Genomic DNA, 20262 nt, shown 5'->3' with positions numbered 1-20262 from the left:
CTTCCTTTTTACAGAACAAAGCAGCAGTTGTACAGTTACTGCAATGGCTCAGTTCAACAGGAGCAAGATTCAACACAAGTTTCTGAATGAAGCTGAGACAGGACAAAAAGCTGTGAAACCCCTTACACTGAAAGGGAATTATTCAGTTACTGAAATGCACAATATCTGATCTTCATACAGATGGCAATTATCTGATAAACCCCTGCTCTTTCAAAGAGCCCAACACAACTTGCTTTCTAAGAATGCAGAGACAGAACTTTAAGAGCAGCTTGAGTTGCTGCAACTCCCCTCAGTTTCACAGGAACAGCAGAAACTCTGCTTGCCTACACATCAGGTGTGTGGTTTTGAAACAAGGAGCAGCAACCTCCGCTGGCGTATTTAAAGTACTTTTTCAAAGTTACTTATAATGAAGCTAGCTTATTATTCCAACAATCCTAAAGAACTACAGAGGAAAACCTGCGCTGTTCTGGACTGCTTTTTTATTCTTAAACATAGTAAGCCACTGCAGTGTTACTATGCAAAAAGGCCTTTAAGCTACCTGGACTTCCTGAGATTTAAGATCCGACGTGCTCATCTGTAAACCTTGAAAGTACCTTTCTATTAGCCAACCCTGCATATGGCTTTTCCTTTGTGCCAACTAAACCTGACGTGAAACTATCTTTTCACAGGCGAGAGGCTCTGCTCCAGGATCACAACTCCTGCGCACAAGAGGTTACATTATGCTGGTATGATTTGAAATAACTCACCCTACCCAAGCAAAATGCACACATTCCTAATGCTTCTTCCCAAGACACAGACATGCACTCCCTGCCTCAGCCAGGCAGCAGAACCAACAGCCCCTTTTATGGACTAACATCAGCCCAAGAGGAAAAAATACAGAACAAACAGACTTTTGCCCTTTGCATAGCACAGGAGGCAAAGGGCTGGGCTTTTGTGTCACCAGTCACAGCTCTGTCACCCAGACATACACTGCAGCCTGGGGATGTCTAGCACCCTGTATCTGCCTGGATCCCCCGGCACCACTAGTGCGGGAATATCCAGCACTGTTTATCTGCCTGGATGACCCCAGGCTGCAATCCACGACTCACCAGGCGTGCCCAAGGTGTGCATGGTCGTACACCGTCGGTCCGCAGCTGTACCTGCAGAGAGGGGAGACAAACAGAATCACAGAATTGTTAGGGCTGGAAAATCACTCAGTCCAAACCCCTGCCAAGGCAGGGTCACCTGCAGCAAGTGACACAGGAATGTGTCCAGGTGGGTTTTGAGTGTCTCCGGAGAGCAAGTCTCAACGAGCCACCTGGGCAGCCTGTTCAGTGCTCTGCCACCCTCAACACCAAGAAGTTCTTTCCCATGCTGAGGCAATACTTCTTGTGTTTTAGTTTATGGCCACTACTCCTCGTCCTGTCGCTGGGCAATACCAAAAGGAGCCTGGCACTATCCTCCTGGCACCCATCTTTGAGATATTTATATGTATTAATGACATCCCCTCCGCCTTCTCTCCGCTAGACTAAACAAGCCCAGCTCCTGCAGTCTCTCCTCATAAGAGAGATGCTCCAAGTCCCCTAATCACCTTCGTGACCCTTCGCTAGACCTTTTCCAGTAGCTCCGTCTTTCGTGCACTGGAGCCCAGAACTGGTCACAGGAGCTGTTTCCGAACACAACCCGCTCCTGCCACGGCCGCCACCCCAAGCCGCCCGCCCGCCGCGCCGCAAGGCGCTACCAGGTCGCCACTCCTTCCGTGGCCAGCACGAGCGGCTCCTTGCTCCGGCTCCGGCTGTTGTAAGCCACGATCCCGCTGTCGCTCCCCGCCGGAGGCGCCCACCGCCGCCGCCGCGCCGCGCCCGAGCACCGCCGCGCCCCCGCCTGCCCCGGGCCGCCGCCGCCATCGGCACCGGCAGCGAGGCCCAGCCCGCACCGCCGGGCCGCCGCCGCCGCCGCCGCCCCGCGCAGCATGGCCCGCACGCTGCCCGGCGGCGGGCGGGGAGCGGGCACAACCAGCCGCGACAGCCGCGCCGCCCGATCCCGACCCACAGGAGAGCGGGGCGGCCACGGCCGGGGCGCAGGAAGGGGCGGGATCTGCGGGCGGGGCCGGGCCGGGCCGGGCCGGGCAGGGCAGCTCCCGCCGGGCCGCGGGGACAGCGCCGCGGCCGCGCCGGCCTTGCGGAGCGGGACTGTGGTGAGCCGGCAGGACGGGCCTTGGGCCGGCCGGGGCCCCTGAAACAGCGTGTACGTAGCCTTGGGCTTCGGTATAACCCCGTCGCGGCTTCTTCTGGCGAGGTTTTTAAGGGAGATGTTTGCAGAAAATGTGTGACTAACTTAGCAAAATGGTCTCCACTGTGTCATGTCAATTCGGTCACTTTGGGGAGTGAAACTGTTTTTGCGTTGCTTTTCAGGTGAGAGAATGGCTGGCAGCTTGTTAGTTCCTGAAAATAAAACATGGTGTGACATTCCCAAATTGGACTTAATAAATCAGTCTCAGAAAACACGCAGCCCCCTGACTCCCACGTATAAAGTGTTACCTGACCTGGGCATTTTCAGAAAAGACAGCAAGTGCCGCCGAGTACTTGGTAAGGTACCCTGGCCTTTAGCCCAGATGATTGTCAAGGTCTGCTTCTTCACTGGGGACTTTTAATATTTTTTTTTTCTTTCAGAGCAGAGCATATCGAGAAAATGGAATTTAACTGGCTGCAGTACCTTGAACCACTTGGGAAACTATAAGCTACTCAACTAGAGTGAATAACAGTGTGATGGAACAGACATAAGGGTACCCAAAGTATTTTTGAACTAGTACCTTGTTTCCAAAAGTGACTATGAGCAGGTACCAAGGAAACAAGTGAGAATTCCACAAGCTTATAATCACAAAGATGATCAGAGGGATGGAACAGCTATCCTATGAAGAAAGGCTGAGAGAGTTGGGGTTGTACAGCCTGGAGAAGGCTCCAGGGAGACCTTACAGCACCTTCCAGTACCTAAAGAGAACTTAAAAGGGGAGAGTGACTTTTTACAGGTACAGATAATGATAGGACAAGGGGGGAAGAGTTTTGAACTAAGAGGAGAGATTTAGGTAGATGTTAGGAAGAAATTTTTTACTTATGGGGTAAAGAGGCTTTGGAACAGGTTGCTCAGAGAAGCTGTGGATGCCCGATCCCTGGAAGTGTTCAAGGCCAGGCTGGACGGGGCTCTGAGCAACCTGGTCTAAGTGAAAGGCATCTGCCCATGAGAGAGGAGTTGAAACTGGATCATCCTTAGGGTCCCTGCCTACCCAAGCTTTTCTATGATTCTTTGAATATTTTCACAGATATTTTTCCAGCTTCCAACCAGATGGCATCCTCAACTGAATGCCTTGTGGGTTTCTTTTGCCTCACCACCCCTCAAGTTTTTGTACCTATCCCCAGTAGATTTCTGTACCATTAATTTCCCCATTCTCTGTGAACCCACATCAATCCCAGGCTTTGCCAAGGAGTTCTGCAGGTCTACTGCCATCTTCAGGAAGCACCCTCTTGGCATATGTTGAAGTCAAGGCCTCTGAGCTCCAATTGTGGCCACCCTTGCTTCTGTAGTAGAGAGAGTGAACTGCCAGTGGCAGCACATTGTGTGTCCTGCTCCTGACTGTCTTCCACACAATCCTCTAAACAGGCTGTTCAGGGCAGAGCCTTTTTCAGACCACTGTATTACCTGCTGAAGTACCTTGCTGGCCTTTGGGAGGAAGGTAATACTGAATGCTCACAGCTTCTCTTGACTAGATGCTGCAGGTCTGCCTGTGGTGAGCTGCCTCACAGTTTGTATTGTTTCCTCTCCTATCTGCCAGGGATTAATTAATAGATTTTTCTCATAAGTAATAAGACCATTTATAATTATTGCTTTTACATAATACTTGATGTCTGTCTACACCTTACTTCATTTTAGAGCATATCAGATATAAAGCCCTACCAGTGGCAAATGTTTCCTTTTTCTTTTAATAGGTACTTTCCATAGAATTTGTCATTTAATAATCTTAACTCAGATAAAATCAAATAAGAAACCTATTTTGTGGTCTTGTTAATGTAAGCCTACCTAGGATGAAATTCAAGATACCATCCAATAACCTTTGTAAATATTTGCTTTATATGTTTCTCAGGAAGCTTCACAAGCCAATTATTTCAGCTTCCATAATGAGCTGGTTTTGATGGCTTGCTGTTCAACACACCTCTAGTTAAGAGTTGTCATTAACTCTGTTGTCTTCTTTGTTCTGTACGGTTGCAAGTACTTTGAGAGAGTTCAAATAAATACTAAGTAACAATTGATGTTTTTTAGCCTTAATTCCAGGTTTAGCTATCATGGATGAAACTGCCAACAGATCAGAAGAATGCAAGAGCTTTTTTCTTTCCCATTGGTTTCAGAAGGCTTAGTGTCTGTGCTAGCCAGACTGGCTTTTAGCATTTAGTCCCAAAACCTCTATGTCCTGCTGTAAAATGTTATTTTCTGAGGGTGGGAAAAGCTACAACTATTAAATGCCTGAAATAAACAGCTAACATCATGCACAGTTGAGATTTAATGCAGTAGAATATATCCAGTGGAACAGTGGAAAGTGGTCTTCAAGCACCAAAGTACAAAAAGAACCTAATTTCAAATAAAAGCAAAACTAATCCTCATGGATAAAACCCATAAACTATTCATGTTAAAAATACCAGCATTCTCAGAATCAATTGGTCTGTGGCTGTAAGCATACCTCCACTTTATGCCACCTATACCTTACCCTTATTCCTGCTCTGGAACACATGCAAGGACACAACAGTCATCTACCAGAAAGGCAGAACAGCAGGAAAAGATTTCATGCCATCAGGAAACCTTGGCTTCCACCTGGAGGAGAAGATGCCTTTAGCGGTTGCAAGCAGTTGGAGCCAAGGTACATATGATCAGTGCCAGGCCTGGCCCTGCAGTACTCCTGTTACCTCTGTACTTGCTGAATAGCCAGGGGGAAATGTGATCTGCGGAGAGTACAGCTCTTAGTCACAATCCCACTGCAGTAAGTCTGTCTGAGCTTCAGGTACACTGTTGTTTCAAGGGGACACACGTGTATTTAATATTGTCAGGTCACATTCTCGTGTTTTTCTTAGGAGTCATTAAGGCTAAAACTTCCTTTAAATTAAAAACTGAAATTCTAAGGTAAAGGGGTGATTCCTGAACACCTTAAAAGGGATCTCTATGTTTTCTGTGCCGTAAGAAGGCACTGTTTCCCCTCCATCCCTGATCAAGAAGGAAGTCTGTTAGAAGCACAGCTGTGTGTGCTGTCCACCAGCAGTGCTGGCAGCATTTCTGTGGTGGACAGGGAGCATCTCTGGGGCTTTGGGCTCCCCTGGCTTTTTTATTTTCTGGTTTCCAGTCCCAGGAATACCTATTAGGCTTGCCTCCAGAGGTAAGATCCCAGAGCATGTTTTGTATCATATATGAATAAAGCTAAAAACAATTTTCCATTTCCATTTATTATTAGGAGACATATGCTTTGTAATGTTTTATGGTTTTCCCCCTGTTGCTAAAGGTGCTGTTATTTTTTCTTCTAAAAAGTTCAACCACACCATCTTAGAATTGTTGACAGAGGAAAAAGGCTGCATTTGCTGTGTTAACAAGAGCATGCTTCCAGTATCTGTGGCCCTTCTCATCAAGTTCTAGTTCAGAAATAAGGCAAGGAACCTGAGAAAATACGAGGGCAAAGGTTATAAAGACAAATTAATAACAAAAAGCAAAGATGCACTAAATCCACTGCAGTGGAAAATTTCTGTTGGTGCTCTGTAGTAATCTGTAATTACAGACACATTTTGACTTAACTTTCATAGTCCTTTAATTTTTACAATATCTAGTTTCTTATTGGTTTGTTTCAGAATCTTGTTTGATTTCTAAAAGGAGACTAAAAATTGCCTCAATCTTATTAAAATGTTTGGCTCAGAAATATTGTAAATATTGAATGGCCATTCCACCAAATATTCACAAGGTAAAGGGTATGTTTTATGAAAGAGAAATCATCTTGAGAAACCTATTTGAAAAGAGTATTTCTGGGGACAGGGAGTAACACTGCAAAAGAAAATTCATGAGTGGACATGTACAACCAATTAAACTTTCTTGCTCTTACCAAAAATCTATTCGCTTTTAGCACAACCTCCTGTTGTTCAGAAAACCTACCCACCAACTGCTCCGACATACACTGCCTGTGTATGTTCATCCGAAGTGTTTGGGTCCCGCACCACAGCTGACAGAAACAAGTCTAAGGGTTGGTATGAATTCAGTCAGGGTTCAGATTGGTGTCTTTGTCAGTGGTTTCCACCTGCTGAGGTGTATCTCTCTCAAATTCACTAAAGGAATATGGAGCCCATGGAATATGTTGTCCTTGATCTGTGTTCATTCCATTGACACTCTGGGACAGCTCAGATGTACTTTTGCCTTGGCCTTCTACTGCAATGCACATTTACTTGTTCCAGTCAGAATTTTCCGCTTACCTTTAACGCCAGTGTAATGCTGTTTAAGCTCACTGTGCTTTGGAAGTGCAGCAGGGGCAAGAAAAAGGAGGCTGTAGCCAGGAAACAGGTGTGAGAAGAGTCAGCGAGTGCCTTGGGGCAAGCAGAGGAGGAGGTGAGGTGTATCCAGTGAAATAACTGTTTTCTTACTTGACTGATAAAGAAGTTTAGAACGGCAGGCCAATGTTAGGTATGCATTTGGAAGGCTCACAAGTTCTTGTGCCTTTACTGGGAAGCAGAAAAAGGACAAAACTCAACTAGATTTGTTTTACAGATTTTGGAATCTATTCATCTGACCTCATTTGGTGACATGAACAGGTATTCCTGGCCAAAATATCTGTAAACTGTATATACTATCCAGGGCACAGCCAGTGCCTATTGCATGAAAGTGCGAATCATGACTCTGCTGGTCTTTCTACTTGCAGACCTCAGCTATGCTCATCTTGCATGTTCACCGTTTGTACGTTTGTTTCAAAACTTTCAACCACAAGCAAAATGAACAGACTTGTAAAATTCTATTACCATCATCCACCTAAGCATGAAGTTAGCCTCATAAAGAATAAACAGACAAACAAGCAAGGAAAATACCCTCCAAGCATACGTAACTATAGAAGAGGGATTAAGCTATTAAATGGTGCGGAAAAAATTCAGTAGCAGGAATAAACCCACCTGATTCATCTGTACTATAAAGTATAATGACAAATGGTCAGAAAACACTCTCTGTTCTAATAAACAGAGACACAGCTGTAATGATTACATAGTATTTCATATAGCAATATTCAGCTAAGGCAGAGAAGGAGAAAGGAGGCAGCCAGAATTCCTCATACCAGCTATGTAGTTCGTGCATTTGTGGAATGTTTGGAGGTTTGGGATCTGATGCTCCTCATATCAAGTAGTTTAAACCTGATACTGATTAGCTGGAATAACCATAACGACTGGAACAACTATAATTACTAAAACATATTATATGAAGTATATTTTGTATATACATACATAGTATGTGTATGACACAGTAGTTGTGCAAGTTGTTGATCTGGTTATAAATTCCCTTGATTTTAATTGCTATGAGTTTAGATCAGTAGTAAGACAAGAGCTTCAAGAAACTTCTGAAAACCTCAGATATTTGGGCTTCTAAATAGGACAGATTTCTTATAAACAGTGCAAAGGTGCTTGGGAGCAAAAGAAGGAGAGATAGATACTTTTATCCTCTAGTCAAATATATAGGAAATAGGAAGAAAATGAAGCCCAGGTGTGTCTTCCATCTTTGATACATGACATTCACTCCTACTTGTGAAGTAGGGCAAAAAATGGGCCCCTAATAGGAAAAAAAATCTGAAACTCTATTCAAAATCTCTCATCTCTTACCTATTGTAGTTCAGAGGCAAGAGTACAAACTAAGAAGAAAGCAGAGGAGGAAAAGCAGAGATGGGCAATGGGCATCAGCTCCATACCTTCAAGAACTTTCCATGCTAGAGATGTACACATACATCCGATTTTATTCTTCCCTCCTCCCCGCCAAGCTTCCTAAAACTATGGCTAACCTGCTACTGAGCCTAGAGGAGGGGTGCAGAGAATTTTTATTTCTGGGTACAGGTATATATTTTATTACAGCATTATACAATGTACTGAGCATCATCTTTAAGAGCTGTAAACGTGGACCTTCAAAATGGATACCAAATGCGTTCTCAGGGGAGCTCAGTCCCTTCCTGTCCTGGGGATTTGCGCAGTCCCATAATGGTTTTCTATGTGTCACTCTTCTAGTAACATATGAGAATCTAACAGAGGAGGATCTAGTATACAGCACTTCAAAGAGCCAGATGAAACCAACCTCTCTAAACTCAGCACATCCAAACTACCAATACTTTCGAGCAGATTGCTGAAATTCAGCAGGCTACTATTACACTTCAAGCATTTCCCTTCCTGATTTACTTTTTTTTTTTTTTTTTTTTTTGGCATATTAAGAGGAGGGACAAAAGTTCCAGTTTAGTAAATTAGCAGGTACTTTTACAAACTCATTTCTTATTCATATGTGTAATTAGTTGTGTGTGTGTAGAACGATGATTACCTTTTTTACAAGAATGACTCTTTTCAGGACTCATCTGTATTCTTTTCAGATATCTTGTCTCTACCGAGTCACAATTATTGGCTTGAATTCTTACACTACTCAGGGGACTGTTAACTACCTTTAATTGCTGACAGTGGCCCACCTTCTAGAAGGCAAGGCTGAAACGGGCTCTAATAACCAAACTGGTGCCAATCTAGAATAGGTATTCCCACGCTAGTGCTGCCATTAGATAACGCCCCCCTCTATGCCACAGTAAACCAGAGCACACAGTTCCATAAACACTGGCTTGGAGCACTGTCTAGATGCTTTTAAGTAAAAAAACGGAGATCCTGGGTATGTGAGGTTTACTTAAGCAACTCATTTATTTACAACAACTCGTGGAAACAGAAGATGAAAGGAAGACAATAACGGGAGAACTTACAGGGATCTTCAGAAAACAAGGAAGTGCCCTCCGACATTTGCCCGAAGCAGCAGGTCATTATCAGTTCAAAAAGTTTGGTCTGTGGTACCGTCTCCACTCCTCAGAAATTATTTGGGTGCATGTCTCCCGGTGGAGGGAGGGTACTGGAAGTATTGCTAAACAGCTGCCTGTTCTTCCCTGAAAACCCCAGCTCTGGGCGTTCACACCCCGAGCTGATGGCAGCAGCAAGAACACTTAACAGGGGCTGAGACGCTGAGGTGCCCAGCCAGGCCGCCGCTCCCTCCGCCGAGCGCAACGCCAGGGCCTCACTGAACAGCGACTGCACCAGCGAGTGATGACTCAGTCTCCCCTAATTAGGGGATTGCCAGTGACGTCTGCGAAAAAAAAAACAAGAGGCAGAAAACGCACGTTGTTTTGCTTCAGCAGAGCTAGGGAAGGGCTTTCCAGCCGCGCCTTCCCCACTCTCCGATCCGGGCAGAGCCGGGTGCCTCCACACTCCGGGACATGGCAGCGACTGCAGGACACAAAGGCAACTCGGACCGACAGCCGGGTTCCTCCGCACGACCCCCAGGTCACCCTGGAGAACGCGGGCGGGACAAGGCTGTACCCGGATGCCCCTTCTGCTTCTCGGCGGCAGTAAGCCCTCTCCGCCTGCAACCATGCGAGGCCGGGGGCCTCTCTACAATGCAGCCCCCAGCGGCGTCCCCCGGTGACCCTTCCGTCGCCACTGCGCGGGACACGGAAGCCGCCTCGTTCGTTCAGCCACCCGCCCTTCTTCCCTTTTCCTCCCCTCCCGCCTTCTAGCCAGCCCTGCCTCGCGCATGCGCGACAGCCCCGGGCCCGCTGGGAAACGTAGTCGCGCTGCGTCACCAACGGCTCCATTTTCTCCCCGTCGCCGGAGGAATCGCGCATGCGCAGCCCCGCCTCCTCCCTTCGGGCGTTACCGCCCCCTCCGCCGCGGCGCGCGGTATCCCGGGCAGCGGTGTCACAGCGGGGATTGGCCGAGCGAGCCGCGGGGCGGGACGCGAGGGGCGCGGTGATTGGCTGGGATGGCTGTCAGGCACCGCGGGGTGATGGATGCGGGTGCCCGCTGAGGAGGGAGGGACGGAACGCTCCCCGTTTCCCCTCGGCGTCCGGCGCCGTGCCGGCCGCAGTCCTGCCCGCGGCGCGGGGTGGTGTCGCGTGGTTCTCGGTGTTCCCTTCTCCTAGGAAAAGCCTCGGAGCCGCTCCATCCCGAAGCGAGCTGGCAGGAGGCGAGACTCCTCCAAAGTCCCGGTACCCTACCGCAAAAGCATTCACTTGCCCCCGCGATCCTCCCAGCCTCCCCGCGGGCCGCTCGCCTCGCTGCCTCCGCACAACTTCACTGGAGCCTCCGCCTTCCCCGGGGCTTCCTTCACCCCACGCCCACGCCGGCCCTGCGCCGCCCGCCCCCTGGCTCGGCCCGCATCCCCGCCGCCTTCCCTCCCTCCCCAAACGTGAGTAAGGGAGGCGGGACGATGGATATGCGGAGGTTCCGGGCGGGGGAAGGGATTGAGTGTGTGCGGTGAGTGTGTGAGTGTGTGTGTGTGTGTGTGTACACAGCGCTGGGAGAGAGCGCATGCGCCCTGGCTGGCGGGGCCGAATGTTTCCCAAGTGTTTGAAACTGGTATTTGGGTTTTCCACGTTGGATCTAGCGCGGCGTATGGGAGAGAGGAGGCTGCGTTGATATCGCCGGAGAGCGGCGGCGGCGGCGGCGGTGAGGAGCAGAGCGGGGAAGGGGGGAGCGAAGGAGAAGCGGAGCAGAGCGACGCTGGCGCAGGCAGAGGGGGTGCCGCTGCCTCTGACAGACACTTTGCAGAGCACATTTTGTTTCCAGATTGTTTCGGAGGAGCTGGTTTAAGCCCCCCTTCTTTCTCCTCCTCCTCCTTCCCCCCTCCCCTCCCCACACACATACACACACAAATCCCTCTGATTGTTCTTACCACCTCCTTCGTGAATTACCCACAACGACAGCCATTCAATCAGCTGCTGCTGGCTGTAGGGGACTAGCGGAGGGTGTGTGTGTGTCTCCCTCTTTTTCACACAAGAGGAGTCAGATGTAGCTTCCCTCGGTTTTTTGGGGGGGGAGCTACAGAGAGAGGTGGGCAGGGAGTGAGACCTTCATCGGGGTTACCGTCTTTGAAGGGAGCAGCACTTGCTCTCACACACACGGAGGTGTGGGGAAGGATTTTTTTTTTTTTCTTTGCCGGATGAAAATGTTGAGTCCTGCAAACGGAGACCAGCTTCACCTAGTGAACTATGTGGAGGATTATCTGGACTCCATCGAGTCTATGCCCTTCGATCTGCAGAGAAATGTCTCCTTGATGAGGGAAATTGACGCCAAATATCAAGGTAAGTGCTTTCTATATATGTGTGTGTCCGTGTGTATGGTTTGGGGCTCAGGGGGGAAGGGTGTCTTTCCCTTTCTTTTCTTTAGAGCTGAGCCTCGGCTCCGTTTGCCCCTCTGCACCCCACAGGGATGGTAGTTTTATTTTTGGGAGGTAAAAGGAGGAAGAAAGCCGGGAAGAAAGATCCGAGGAGAGAGAGGGACTGATCTGCAGCGTTAGCTCTTGTCATGGGGCGGAACAAAAGGTCTCCGGCTTTTCTTATTAAGCAAGGACTCTGCTTTTCTGTGTAAATTGCTGGCCAAGAAGGCGGGGGCAGGGAAGTGGGGTGTGCGGTGCACAAAGGGGGGCCGTCCCTGGCCGTGGGGCTGAGGTGGAAGGGTTTGGGGGTACGGAAGAAAGTGCTGGGTGGATAGAGGGGGAGAGATTACAGCACAACATTTAGGAATGTACAGTATTCATTATGGCTGTAGTAGGGGAGAGAGGCAGCTAGTGAAGGAGGGAGGGAAGAAGGGAGGGAGGAGAGGGGGGTTCGGCGAGAGTGGGGGGCAGGGTGTGCTTTCATCGCTCCCTACTCGGTGGGTTTCGTTCCACCCGGTGAAATAGCCCCACTCCGTGTGGTGGGGGGGCAGGACCGGCGTGTGCGGTGCGAGTGGGGGGGGACGACACACACGGTCGCGTTTACGGCTGGGCTGAAGCGCCCCCTCCCCTCCCCGCGCTCGGGGCACGCCGTCCCCGTCCCCACGGGCCGAGGGAAGGAAGGGGAGGCCGGCTTGCGGGACTCGGGGCAGCTCTGTCACTTGGTTGCTGGCGTCGGCTCGGGGGGGGGGGGGGGGTGCGCTTTATTCTGTGCCGCAGGTAGCGGTGACAGCCGGGGTGCCGGGGAGGGGGGACCCCCTCTCCCTGCCCGCGCCTCCGTGCATGTGGCCTTAGGGGCGGTAGGCAGCGAGCCCTGCTTGCCGTTGCCTCAGCCGCTTCTCGGGCAGCTCGTCATAAGAGCCCGTCAGCTCCCGGGGGAAGGGTCTGGGGGAAACTTCCTCAGAAGCCCGCGGGGGCTGTCGGGGGTAGGAGGGGAAGAAAAGGACAGGGCGGACGCCGCAGCCCCGGAAGCCACAGCCAGCGGGCACCTCCGCGCTGTGCTGGAAAGGGGCGTCAATGCTCTTTTTATAGACACCCCTCGTTAGCATATCGTGGTTCGCCACGCCCCTCGGGGGCGCTGATAGGGCGGGGGCCTCCCCACGGGCCGGCAGCGCCCCGCCTCCCAGCGCGATTGGCTCCGGGCCCGGGCCGACCCGCCTGGCGCCCCCGCCCCCTCGTGACGTTTCGAGAAGCAACTTTTCCGTGGGGTTGATTTGAATATCTCGGCCGGCCCTGGCCGGCGCGCTCTCATTGGCCGGGTTGGCAGCAGGGGGCGGGGCAACTTCGGCCGCCCAGAGAGTGACTGACGTGTCCCGGGGGGGCGCCGCTGAGCTGGCCGCGCCTCGCTCGTGAATGGCCGGAGGGGGCGGGCGCGAGCGCACTCCCGGGCGCCGTGATTGGCCGCTGCTCCGTGTCAATCACCGGTTCGTTATCCCGGGTGGGCCTGTTCGGCAGGGCTGCCCCGCCCCCGCCGCGGCCCCGGGAGCGCTGTGGGTTCCGCGGGGACGCCCCGGTTTCCTGCCCGAGAACAATGGCGGCTCCGTCACCTCCGGGGCGGCTCCGGGCGCCGCAGAGGGGCGGGGAGGGGGCCGGGCCCTCGCCCCTGTCCCGCTCGCCGTCGTTACGCGATGTCTCAGCCTCCTTGAGGCTCCGGAGCTGCGCTGGGAGTAAATCTCTGGCCGGCACGGTTTCCCTCCGGTTGAGCGGCGTTTGTGATGCCAGGAGTGTGCGTTCGCTCATCGCTCAGAGCGCAGCTTTCCGCTCCCGCCGTTGCGGCGGTTTCCTGGAATTCCCGTGCAGTGAGGCTGCCGAGGCGGGCAGCTCCAGCCAGCCCCGCGCCGCAGCACCGCCGCTCCGATGGTTCTCTCAGCACCGAATGAGCAGCGCGCTCCCGACGCCGGAGCTGAGCAGCCCGGGCTTTGCGGCAGCTCCCGCTCCGTGTCTCGCATGCCAAACGCGCCCGTGCCGGGCCGCGCTCGGCGGCGCTCTGCAGGATCCCGGCCCGCAGCCAGGGCTCCTCCCGCACAGCAGCGCCGGGCCGCGAGCTGCTGCCGGGCGGGAACGGCAGTGCGCGCTGCTAGGACCCAAGTTTTCACAACGCCGAGCTCCACTCGGTAATTGTTTTGTGCTGCTGAGACAGGCTGTTCTTCGTGGAAGATGACCACCCGCCAGATTCAGATGGATTAAGTTGAGGACATCAGTCAAGTGCCAAAGCTTAAATCATAAAACGTATGCATTTCAGCCACTGAAAATCATTAACTCCGCTTTTTCAGCCTTCCTGAATGTGGAATCTGCTGTACGTTTAAAGGATCTTTTGATGGCATCTTGGGTTTGGATTTCTTTTTGGCATTTTTTAATTGTTGCTTTGCTTCGGATTTTATTTATTTTTTTCTTAATAGGTAAAAACCATCTCACCAGTTGCTTAAAATGGTTAATAACATATCGGAATACCGATTTGGTCAGATAGATTATATTGCAGAACCAGCTGACAGGTTGTGCTTAACCAATGTGTGAAGCATAAGCTGCAGCTCTAAAAGCTGAGGTAAAGCTTGCATAATATTTCCGTGTCTTCACTGGAAATCACGTGTGTTTAAAAACTGTCAGGGAAAAACAAAACCTCAACCGCAGGTTAACTCTTAGTTTGCATGTGTGTCATATTCTCTACTAATGTGTGTCATATTCTCTACTAATAAATAAATAAGTAAATAAATAATTGTAAGTTTAAAAAAGTTTTGGTAATGTCACTGGCATGTATGAGAGATCCTGTTTTCTGTTACATGAATTGAGGTCAGATTTTATATCTCAGTATATTTTGCATCTTCAAGATGGGCTGTTCTAACCTGTGAGAAAGGGAAAATGCAGAGAAGAAAAGAGATGCAGGAAAAACATTCCGTGTGTTTTTGAGGACTTAATATGGAGTGCTGAGTGTCCCGTATGTTGTAGTTGATTTGTGTATCATAAAGAAACTCAAAAACATCTTCTTCAAAATAGGTTTTCAGAACCACTCTTGAAACTTTAGATACTTTATGCATTGGTGTTTTTTATAAACTGTTAAAACAATCCTTGAGGTGCAATTCAAGATGTAACATATTTTAAAGCAGAAGTTCTAGCTGCTCCCATTGTTGCCTATAATCTTCAGTGTTATCTTTCAACTTTACCTCCTGCTCTGCAGTAAATATTTAATGAAGATAATTTTGTGTTCTAAAAAGTAGCAACATGTATTTTACAGAAAGTAGGTAGGAAATAATCTAAACATCCAGGATATTGTAATCCTAATTCTGCAATTCAGGGATTTGTATGGCCTCGTACTTTCAGCAGAAATAGCTCAACAGTTTTGGAAGAAATAGCTTTGGGTCCAGACCATGTATTTGGTCCTTCTGCATCTCCTGTCAAATAACCCAGCAATGTGCTTCTACATGCTTTGTACTTTCTTTCTGTCCCACTCTCTTTCTCCCACTCTGTCATTAACATTGTTACGCAGAAAATGTCCAGTAATTTCCCCTCTAATTTTGCAGTTAACCTTGGAACTTTTGATGGTATGTGTATCGGTTTAGTTAGTTCTATTTAGTTACTGAAAAGTTTAAAGGGAAGTATTGTCAACATACATAAAAGTATATTTAGTCACTTTTTTCTTTTAAATCAGCATTTGCATTCCATTCCTGTGGGACCAACTAGAACAAAAGCAGTCCAGTGGAGTCATGAGCTGCTTGTCAGATACGAGCTTCAGGGCATCTGTCTTTGATCAGCGCTGCATGTTACAAGAAGTAGTTGCTGCGTGGAAGGAAAAATGGGAGGTTTTGTTTTGCCATTCTCCCTGTCAAAAATATTTACAGTTTTTGTTTCTTCTTTGCAGAGATTCTGAAGGATCTGGATGATTACTATGAAAAATTTAAGCGGGAGACAGATGCTGTGCAGAAGAGAAGAATGTTGCACTGTATACAGAGAGCCTTGATTCGAAGTCAGGAACTGGGGGACGAGAAGATCCAAATTGTCAGTCAGATGGTGGAGCTCGTTGAGAACAGAACAAGGCAAGTGGACAGCCACGTGGAGCTCTTTGAGACTTGTCAAGAGACTAATGACACCACAGGAAACAGCGGGAAAGCCAGCCAGGATAAGTCGAAGAATGAGACAATCGCACAGGCTGAAAAGCCCAACAACAAGAGATCGAGGAGGCAAAGGAATAATGAGAATCGAGAAAATGCCTCAAATAATCATGATCATGATGACATCACCTCAGGAACACCAAAGGAGAAGAAAGCAAAAACATCCAAGAAGAAGAAACGATCCAAGGCTAAAGCAGAGCGGGAAGCTTCTCCCCCTGACCTTCCTATTGACCCTAATGAGCCAACATACTGCTTGTGCAACCAAGTCTCCTATGGAGAAATGATAGGATGTGATAATGATGAGTGCCCCATTGAATGGTTTCACTTTTCTTGTGTGGGACTCAACCATAAACCAAAGGGCAAATGGTACTGCCCCAAATGTAGAGGAGAAAACGAGAAAACTATGGACAAGGCATTGGAGAAATCTAAAAAAGAAAGGGCATACAACAGGTAGTTTGTAGACTTTCCATAGTGAAGGAAAAAAACCCACCAAACCAGTGTATTTATTGTCAGTGTCACCTTTGTTGAGGTGAAAGGATTGTAAAATGTATATTTTTAAAGGAGGTTTAAAACTGAACCATTCCTGTTACAGGGACGGCAGTAAGAAATTTTGGTTTTCATTTGGTAAGCTGTAACAAGAATGTGGTCTGTGGACCAATGTATTCCAAAAGTAAAATTATAAGAATATTCGGGTGTTTCTTAAAAGATTTTTTTTTTTTTTTTTTTTTTTTTTTTTTTTTAGTGCTAGTAGCACTCTACCCATTAAAATTTTGACATATGTCTCTGAAATGTAATTTTGTTTTCTTTAATAAAAAATGTTATTTACCTTTTGAGCAAAATTGTTGAATAGTTTAACCACCTGGCTGTATCTGAATAAAGCTGCAATACATTGCAAATGAAACTTCTTTTGGTGATAGGCAAGAGCAAATAAAATGAGGGTAAAATTTGGTTCCTGCGACGAAGTGTCTATATAACAGTTCAATAGCAAATGTTTAAATAGGCTTAGAGGATTATTTTTTAAAACAAAAAGTTAATGGTTAAATTTTAAACAACAAATATTTTATATGCTGGCCAGGTACCATAAGGGCCATTTTAAAATGATTGAATATGTTTTATATTTAACCGGGAAGTGGTTTAGTAATGAGACATAACATAAATGAAGCTTTATACCGTCACAGATAGTGGTGTAGCAATCCTTAATTTGTTTAAGTTGTATAAATGTACATTTTAAGTGGAGTTGCACTTACTGTATTATACTTGGAAATGCAGCCAGATGCCATTGTGTAATCAATGTGCATTTCCTGCTGTATGTATGAAAATTGTACAGATGTGATATTACAAAATAAATGAAATGACTTTGACAGTTTGCTTCTTTATCAGTCTTGCTTGATGATCGTTCATACAGCTCAAGAAAAACCAAGAAATTCATCTTAAACCTCAGAAGTTCCAGCAAACTGCTGCTGGGAAGCCTGAAACTGTTGTAGTGGTAACCAAATTACAGTTCTGATAATGAATCTTCATAGAGTGTATGGCCAGCTAGATCATAGGAGAGCCAAAATAGCATTTAAATTTCCATCCAAATCTTCTCATGTGCTTGCAGTCACCCCCAGATGCAGACATTTATCCAAAAATCAATAGTACAGTGCTTGACTTTAATGCTTTTTTCACTGTGGATATAAAGGACTCCATTTTTGTTATTTGGATCTTTTGCATTTCGACATTTTCAAATGCAGCTGTTCCAGGGCAGGCCGTTTTATTCTTCACGATCACCCCAGACAAAAACGTACTTGCTGTGACCCAGGTGCTATGTATCCAGTGCTCTGTCCCTTGGATGGATAGTGAACCTTGGTCAGGCTGTTTCTTTCACCGACCTGGCTGGAGGAGCCAACATTCTGGCTGAGCAGATTTCATTTTCCTGTCACCCTCTGGGCCTTCATCCAGGTGAGAAGGGAATGGAACCAGCAGTAGGAAGGCCATGGAAGTGAAGGTTGTGAAATCCAGTGGATCAGGCAAAACACATAAAAGGATGGGAGCCTTGGGTTGGGGATTTTTTTAGAACACAGCGTTCTCTGTGTATGATGGTGGTGGTTTGTTTCCTTGAACAGTGAAACTGTACCACTGAAATGATTCACTGAAATGATGCTTTTCTCCCCATGTATTCCAGGAGATCCTTTCTATAGGAAGTAAGGTTTTGGATCTAGCTGAACACAAGACAGCTGAAGGGGTTAAGTGTTTTCTAAAGAAGTACTGTCAGGCCTCAAAATGCACTGCATCACCTTGCATGGGTATTCCCTGCCAGACAGACATGCTCACAGTGACAAGTAGTCCTGTTTTACTTCTAAATAGGTGCACTGTGTGCATATTTGCATTCGTGTTTCCAGTCCCTACAGACTTTCACATTATGCTGAGCCACCTGTGCCCTGGGCAAGTGCCTGCTCCGGATAAGGCTCTGCTCCTGAGGTGGTTTAGGGTTGGTGTGTAATTCTTCTACTCTCTTAGCCTTGCTTCTCCTTTCATCTTTTCTCGAAAGCCTTCTGGTTTTCCATTCTCCCCACATGCTTACTGTTCTTTCCTGCTCCTCTCTCCCTCCACCTGCTGTTGTGGCTGATGCTGATGTTTCTGGTCTTTTCTGCCTCAGCCGTTCTGTCATTCTCCCACCAGCCTATGCTGAGAACATCAATACTTAGCAGCAGGACTGTACTAGCAAAACCCCTGTGAAGCTTTATATAGGAACTAGTGCAGACAAGGTTTCAAACCAAGCTTTTTTCACAAAATGTCTGCATTGATTCTGCGGGATATATTGAATGTGAAAAGCCAGAAGAAGAAGAAAAAAAAAAAAATTAAAAAAAAAGATGGTAAGAATGTTCAGCTATAGATGGTTCAGTAGAGCCAGATTTATACTGCCCTTAAATATTTCCAGCTGTTGAAGGGTGGCTGTGGTCTCCCATTTTTTCGGTATTTTGCTGAAGACAGCTGCTGATCTGTAAAGCAGCTTGGAGTTACGACCCTTTCCACATTTTTTCCCAGGCTTGTGTTACCTTCCCAAGTCACGGTGTTGCAGGCTGCAGCCCTGCTCTGCTCCTTGGCCCCGCGGGCTGAGCGGGCTGGCACGGGGCAGCCTGACAGGTCTGGTTTCACTCGATGGGCACGATCAGTTGGATGCAAGGGGCTCTGCAGTGGCACGAAGTTCTTTGTGGATGCAAGTGGAGCCATCTTGTGTTGTACTGACACACTGCCAAGTGCTGCGGGCTGCAAACTTTGTCCTGCCTTTGGTACTTTGTCTAAAACGCCGTCTTAGTTATTCGCAGTGAATTTAGTGGCCGCAAGAAACTTCCATCTTTTGAGTCGATTTTGTTATTTCTGCATGACAGATCAGCTGCTCTGCAGATCTGTCCTATTTTGCCCAGCAGAGTGATTTGGGGAGATCATCTGCCCGGTTTGAGAAAACATGTGACTCTCTTGGTGACCCTTTCCCACTGAGGCTGCCAACAAAAGTTTGAGCAAGAAGGAGGCTCTTCTAGGAGCTGAGCTAAGGCTTCATCTCCATTTCCCACGGGTTAGTAAACAGTGTTCAGGTGTTGGAGCATTAATGTGAAGTATAAAAATCATCGAGTGTTTGATCAGGAGAAAGTCCCAGCAGTAGGAGTCACAAATTTCTTGAACTTCCCATTGAAATAATTCCGGCAGCTGTAATTGCTGCTCTTCTGTGTGGTAGGGGTAGTAGGTATTTCTGCACTGTGTTGCTGAACCCTTGAGCTGATGATGATAAAGTCCTTCCAGCTACTGAAAAGCGCTGGTTTGATGCTCAAGTCAAGGGAGCCCACAGCAGACCTTGCCCCTGAGTCATCCCTGTCCTCGGCAGTGGACTTCTTGTGCACTGGGGCAGCTGGCAGTGCAGAACTGGTGCTGGAGGCACAAGCTGGGAAGTAAAAGGCATCAGTCAGGGAGAACTTTGGGTGCTATGTCAGCTCCAAATGCAAAACTTTCCCAGCAAGTTGAGGAGAGAGTGAGAGAACCACGGCAAGCCTGGAGCAGCGGAGCAGAGCATCAGTTTCAACAATCATGCCATCTGAGAGCATCCCAATTAAGCAGAACTACTGTCTCTATTGAGCAGCCACAACCTTGGCCATGCGTATCATTAGGTTTAAATAGGTTTCTTACTAATTAAGCACAGTTGCTGATAATCTGTATCCTAATTTCCTGGAGCGTGCAGGATAAATATGATTGCACTGGACTGCTCCACTGTTAATTTTTCATTGGGTATTTTTAGTTAAGCTTTTAAATTGCAATAACAATGAAAGAGATAAAAACACTGTAAATGGTTTCAAAAAATATAATAAAAAATTCTGTAAGATAAATGCTTCAAAACAATATCTTTGTAGTGAATTCTGTTGTTTTAGTTAGATTTATCACCATTTTCATGGCCTATTTGCTATGTGTGCCCCCTCCACCCCACCTTGTGCAGGAATTGCTCAAAAGAGACAATAATTTCTGAGTATGAAAAGTAGTGTGAGCAAAAGTAGTGTGAATATCCAAAGAATAATGTGAGTACTGTAGTGTCAAAAATTTATCAAGCTAATAGTGATCCATGCAGTTTCCAACCTTCCCAGCTATTACTGAAGTCCCAAATATAACAAGCAGGCGGAATGATACAGTAAGGAAGAGCAGCAGAACAAAAGCAGTA

At 47.7% G+C, this 20262-nt stretch overlaps 2 protein-coding genes and 1 long non-coding RNA gene across 5 annotated transcripts in view; 2 read left to right on the top strand and 1 right to left on the bottom strand.

The window, feature by feature from the left end:
• Positions 1-3507, bottom strand: part of CARS2 (cysteinyl-tRNA synthetase 2, mitochondrial) — a 36657-nt gene extending 33150 nt beyond the window's left edge. Inside the window, exons 1-3 of the mRNA XM_040057369.1 lie at positions 3439-3507; positions 2342-2423; positions 1089-1140 (exon numbers count right to left, since the gene is read on the bottom strand). Of these exons, the coding sequence (XP_039913303.1) occupies positions 1089-1140; positions 2342-2423; positions 3439-3507 (203 nt within the window). The remainder of the gene's footprint in view (positions 1-1088; positions 1141-2341; positions 2424-3438) is intronic.
• Positions 2115-4356, top strand: LOC120749695 (uncharacterized). Its single transcript, XR_005699747.1, has 3 exons — positions 2115-2226; positions 2394-2567; positions 2652-4356. It is a non-coding gene; the product is annotated as an uncharacterized LOC120749695 (long non-coding RNA).
• A 6047-nt stretch (positions 4357-10403) lies between these two features.
• On the top strand, positions 10404-16931 carry ING1 (inhibitor of growth family member 1). 3 transcript variants are annotated; one of them, XM_040056749.2, is made up of 3 exons: positions 10404-10449; positions 10648-11344; positions 15329-16931. In XM_040056749.2, the coding sequence occupies exons 2-3, from the start codon at positions 11203-11205 to the stop codon at positions 16030-16032; spliced, it is 846 nt and encodes a 281-aa protein (XP_039912683.1). In that variant the 5' UTR covers positions 10404-10449; positions 10648-11202; the 3' UTR covers positions 16033-16931. The 3 variants fall into 3 exon arrangements, with proteins under 3 accessions (XP_039912683.1, XP_039912682.1, XP_039912685.1); XM_040056748.2 differs by lacking the exon at positions 10404-10449 and having other exon boundaries at positions 10497-11344; XM_040056751.2 differs by lacking the exons at positions 10404-10449; positions 10648-11344 and adding an exon at positions 13463-13771.
• The last annotated feature ends 3331 nt before the right edge of the window (positions 16932-20262 follow it).

Source organism: Hirundo rustica, chromosome 2, assembly GCF_015227805.2.
Source record: "Hirundo rustica isolate bHirRus1 chromosome 2, bHirRus1.pri.v3, whole genome shotgun sequence".
Lineage (NCBI taxonomy): Eukaryota > Metazoa > Chordata > Aves > Passeriformes > Hirundinidae > Hirundo > Hirundo rustica.
Note: the sequence above shows the minus strand (reverse complement) of the source record. Positions and strands in the feature narration are given on the sequence as shown.

What these genes read in the sequence shown, in the direction of transcription:
- ING1 (XM_040056749.2), top strand. Translation starts at nt 11,203, where the DNA reads ATGAAAATGTTGAGTCCTGCAAACGGAGACCAGCTTCACCTAGTGAAC. An exon ending in AATTGACGCCAAATATCAAG is followed by an intron (nt 11,345 to 15,328) that starts GTAAGTGCTTTC and finishes TCTTCTTTGCAG; the next exon opens with AGATTCTGAAGGATCTGGAT.